The sequence below is a fragment of the Orycteropus afer genome, unplaced genomic scaffold (genome assembly GCF_000298275.1).
Source record: "Orycteropus afer afer isolate SDZICR_OR568_19922 unplaced genomic scaffold, OryAfe1.0 scaffold00034, whole genome shotgun sequence".
Lineage (NCBI taxonomy): Eukaryota > Metazoa > Chordata > Mammalia > Tubulidentata > Orycteropodidae > Orycteropus > Orycteropus afer.
In genome coordinates this window covers 10,407,216-10,410,338 of record NW_006921621.1, presented here as the reverse complement: position 1 = coordinate 10,410,338, position 3,123 = coordinate 10,407,216, and the positions used below count along the sequence as shown (strand labels likewise).

The 3,123-nt window shown below is 34.9% G+C and overlaps 1 protein-coding gene across 1 annotated transcript in view; it reads right to left on the bottom strand.

The window, feature by feature from the left end:
* Window positions 1–911: 911 nt before the first annotated feature.
* Window positions 912–3,123, bottom strand: part of PLA2G7 (phospholipase A2 group VII) — a 36,799-nt gene continuing 34,587 nt past the window's right edge. Inside the window, exons 8-9 of the mRNA XM_007936296.1 lie at window positions 1,914–2,062; window positions 912–1,045 (exon numbers count right to left, since the gene is read on the bottom strand). Of these exons, the coding sequence (XP_007934487.1) occupies window positions 912–1,045; window positions 1,914–2,062 (283 nt within the window). The remainder of the gene's footprint in view (window positions 1,046–1,913; window positions 2,063–3,123) is intronic.

Here is a 3,123-nt window from a genome sequence, read left to right as displayed (position 1 = left end):
ACGGCACATAACAACAACAACAACAACAACACATAAAGAACTGAAAACATCCATTAAATAAAAGTAATTAGAAAATAAAGCCATTAAATGTACTTTTGAATGTTTTCTTCATTTTCTTTTGCAGTTGTTGAGTACATAAATAGGTGTTATAACTAGAATACTTGCCCTGTTTGTTTATAGATGTAATACTAAGGGATCTGTTTTCTCTAGTAAGTAAAATGCATCAAAGATATAGAATCAAAACACAAATAAATTATCAACTTTGCCTTTAATCAGCTGCCGTTGTCCTAGCTCCAATATTCTTCCCCTTGTCTACACCCTATTTAGTCTTCATATTGAAACTGTATAGTATTGTTTGCAAATCCTGTGGAAAAACAATGCCTTTATTATCTCTTTGATTTAATTTTTCTGACCAGGACCAAAACCCAAAGTGCTGCCAAATATAAATTGTACCTAGATAACCATGTTGTGAGAAAATAATTTTTATTGCATTTTTAGGAAGCCTCACGTCATTGGAATATGTTTTCATTGGTATTGTGTCTGTTTTAATGTACTTTTCCATTAAAATACATAATGTAAAAGCAGTTTTTAATTTGATACTAAAAATTATCATCTTAGTAAAGTTAAAATTTAGGGAGATATGATTTTGTATAGCACATTCTGTCTTTACATTTAAAGAAAAAATATTAATCTTAGCTTCATTCACTTTTATGGTATAGACTACATTTTTTTAATGTTACTTGGGACAATATGGTTAAATCATATATATATACATTCTTGTTAGGTGTCATCCATATGTGTATGGGTCTATGTATGCATGTGCATATGTATATAAACATATACACACACACACATATATATATTCTCAGACTGTTTTAAAACAAGACTTTTTAATTAAGGTCTTCTAAATTCTATTTCCCTATTTCTGTAAGGTTCTGTAGAGTGGTGACATGTTGGCTGGTTGTGTTAATGTTGGTCCCTGGAATAAGATTTTCATCTTCCCCTTCAATCAAAGAGTCCCACTGATCAAAATCTTTCTGAAGTCCTGTAAAACATAAATGTTAATAAGCACGTCAAAATTTGAGAGCATTCAACAGCTGATGCCTCTAGGTGGCACTATAGAATCACAAATCACAAATTATACAAATGAATTGTGCTTGTAGAGCCTAGGTATTCCTGTCCATCAGCTTTCAAATTAAGCAGCTGCACGTGAGTAGAGATAGGATCAAGGCACTGCAGCATAGAAACCCACCCCACTCTTCACAGAAAGACTATTAGTTTTCACAGGAAGACTTGCTCTCTGTGATATGTAAACCAAAAACCAAAACCAAACCCCCTGCCATCAAGTCAATTCAGACTCAGTGACACTTTAGAACAAGTGGGACTGTCTCATAGGGTTTCTAAGTTTGTGAATCTTTACAGAAACAGACTGCCTCATCTATATCCTGCAGAGCAACTGGTGGGTTAGAACCACCAACCTTTTGGTTATCAACTAAATGCTTTAACCACTGTGCCACCAGAGTTCCTTCTATGATAAACAGTGTGCTGTTATTGTTGCTGGTAGGTGCTCGTAAGTCGATTTTTGACTCATAGTGACCCCATGTAGCAGAGTAACACTGCCTCATAGGGTTTTCTAGGCTGAAATCTCTACAGGAGCAGACTGCCAGATCCTTTTCTTTGAGAGCTACTCTGCTGGGTTCCAACTTTCAACCATTTGGTTAGCCAAATGCTTTACTGTTGTACCACTCAGGCTCCTTATAAAGCAGCAAATATTAATTTATCAAATTTTTCTTTTCAAACTGCATTACTGTTATGTTAAACTGTAAACCAATTGGAGACAGTTGAAAATGGGACTGACACTGTGTTAAGGTAGACAGTTTTGTTTATGTCATGAAAGAATATTAATATCTTACCTAAATGCTTTTGTAAGAATGCTAGTGAGGCTTTGTTGGTAAGATCAATAGCTACATTTGAATCTATATCTCCTTTTAATTTGAATAAGTATCCAAATACTTGGCCAGTTGCAAAAGTGAAGTCATCAAAATTCTGATGGACTGCACCCCTAAAAAAGAAATGAGATATTTAAAATCATGTTGTTTGATAAAATTATTTTTGTAGTTAGGTTACAGGAAAGATACTAGCCTGGATGGTCTACATACTGAAAACTAATAATTATCAAGAAGTCAAAATTGTAAATTTGATATATTTCAGGGTCACAGGCTGTTCATTTAGAGGCCCTGGAGTATATTCAATTTTCCCTCTAGAAAACAATTCTAGATGAAATGATTCCAGTTTTAATGAGCTGGAATAGTTTCAAATTAAATCAACAGAATGTATTGAAGTGGTCTTGAACTGAGAGCGAAAGCCTGCCTCCTCACCACCATCACTTACTTGATATCTATTTGATACCAGACAAATTACTTTGGACTAAAGCCTTGGATTCAACATATATATCTCAAAAACAAATGAAGCAACAAAAAATTTTCCCTTACATTATTTAAACTGTTAAGTCCTTTATAAACATCATTTGCACTGCTCTCTAAATTCATCAACAAGTTAACATTAAATAGAATGGCATTTTTAAGTGCTCATTTTCTACTGCCTCTTAGATATTTGACATTTGATAACCATCTTGTTTTGTTTTTCTCTCTCTGTTTCCTTGACATTGCACCTTCCCTTCTGACTCCAAGTACTCAGGGTTCTTCACTCTCTCCATTTGGCTCAGTGTAGGCATTCCTCAAGATTCTATTCCCACATCAATTCTGTTCTCATTTTGTAATCTCATCTACTCCAAAGGCTTCACCTATGATGTCATAGCAAATCTATACATTTCTAGTCTGTGGCTAGAGATCTCTGCCCAGGCAGAGTCTCAAGTCTCAAGTCTAAAAAAGACTGATGTTTCAGTCTTAAGCTAAAAAAAAAAAAGTCAATGTTAAAACATAGCATTTTCCTAGCTTTACCAAGTGCAAATCTTCCTCTTTACTTTTCTGCTTCTTATAAGCAAATCAGCATTTTTTTTTAGTCATCTAAGCACCAGCCACTCCTCGGAAGGAAGGTTGGGCAATCCTACTTCCGTAGTGATACTGCCTCGGAAACCCAAGGAGGGGTCGCTATGAGTCGGGG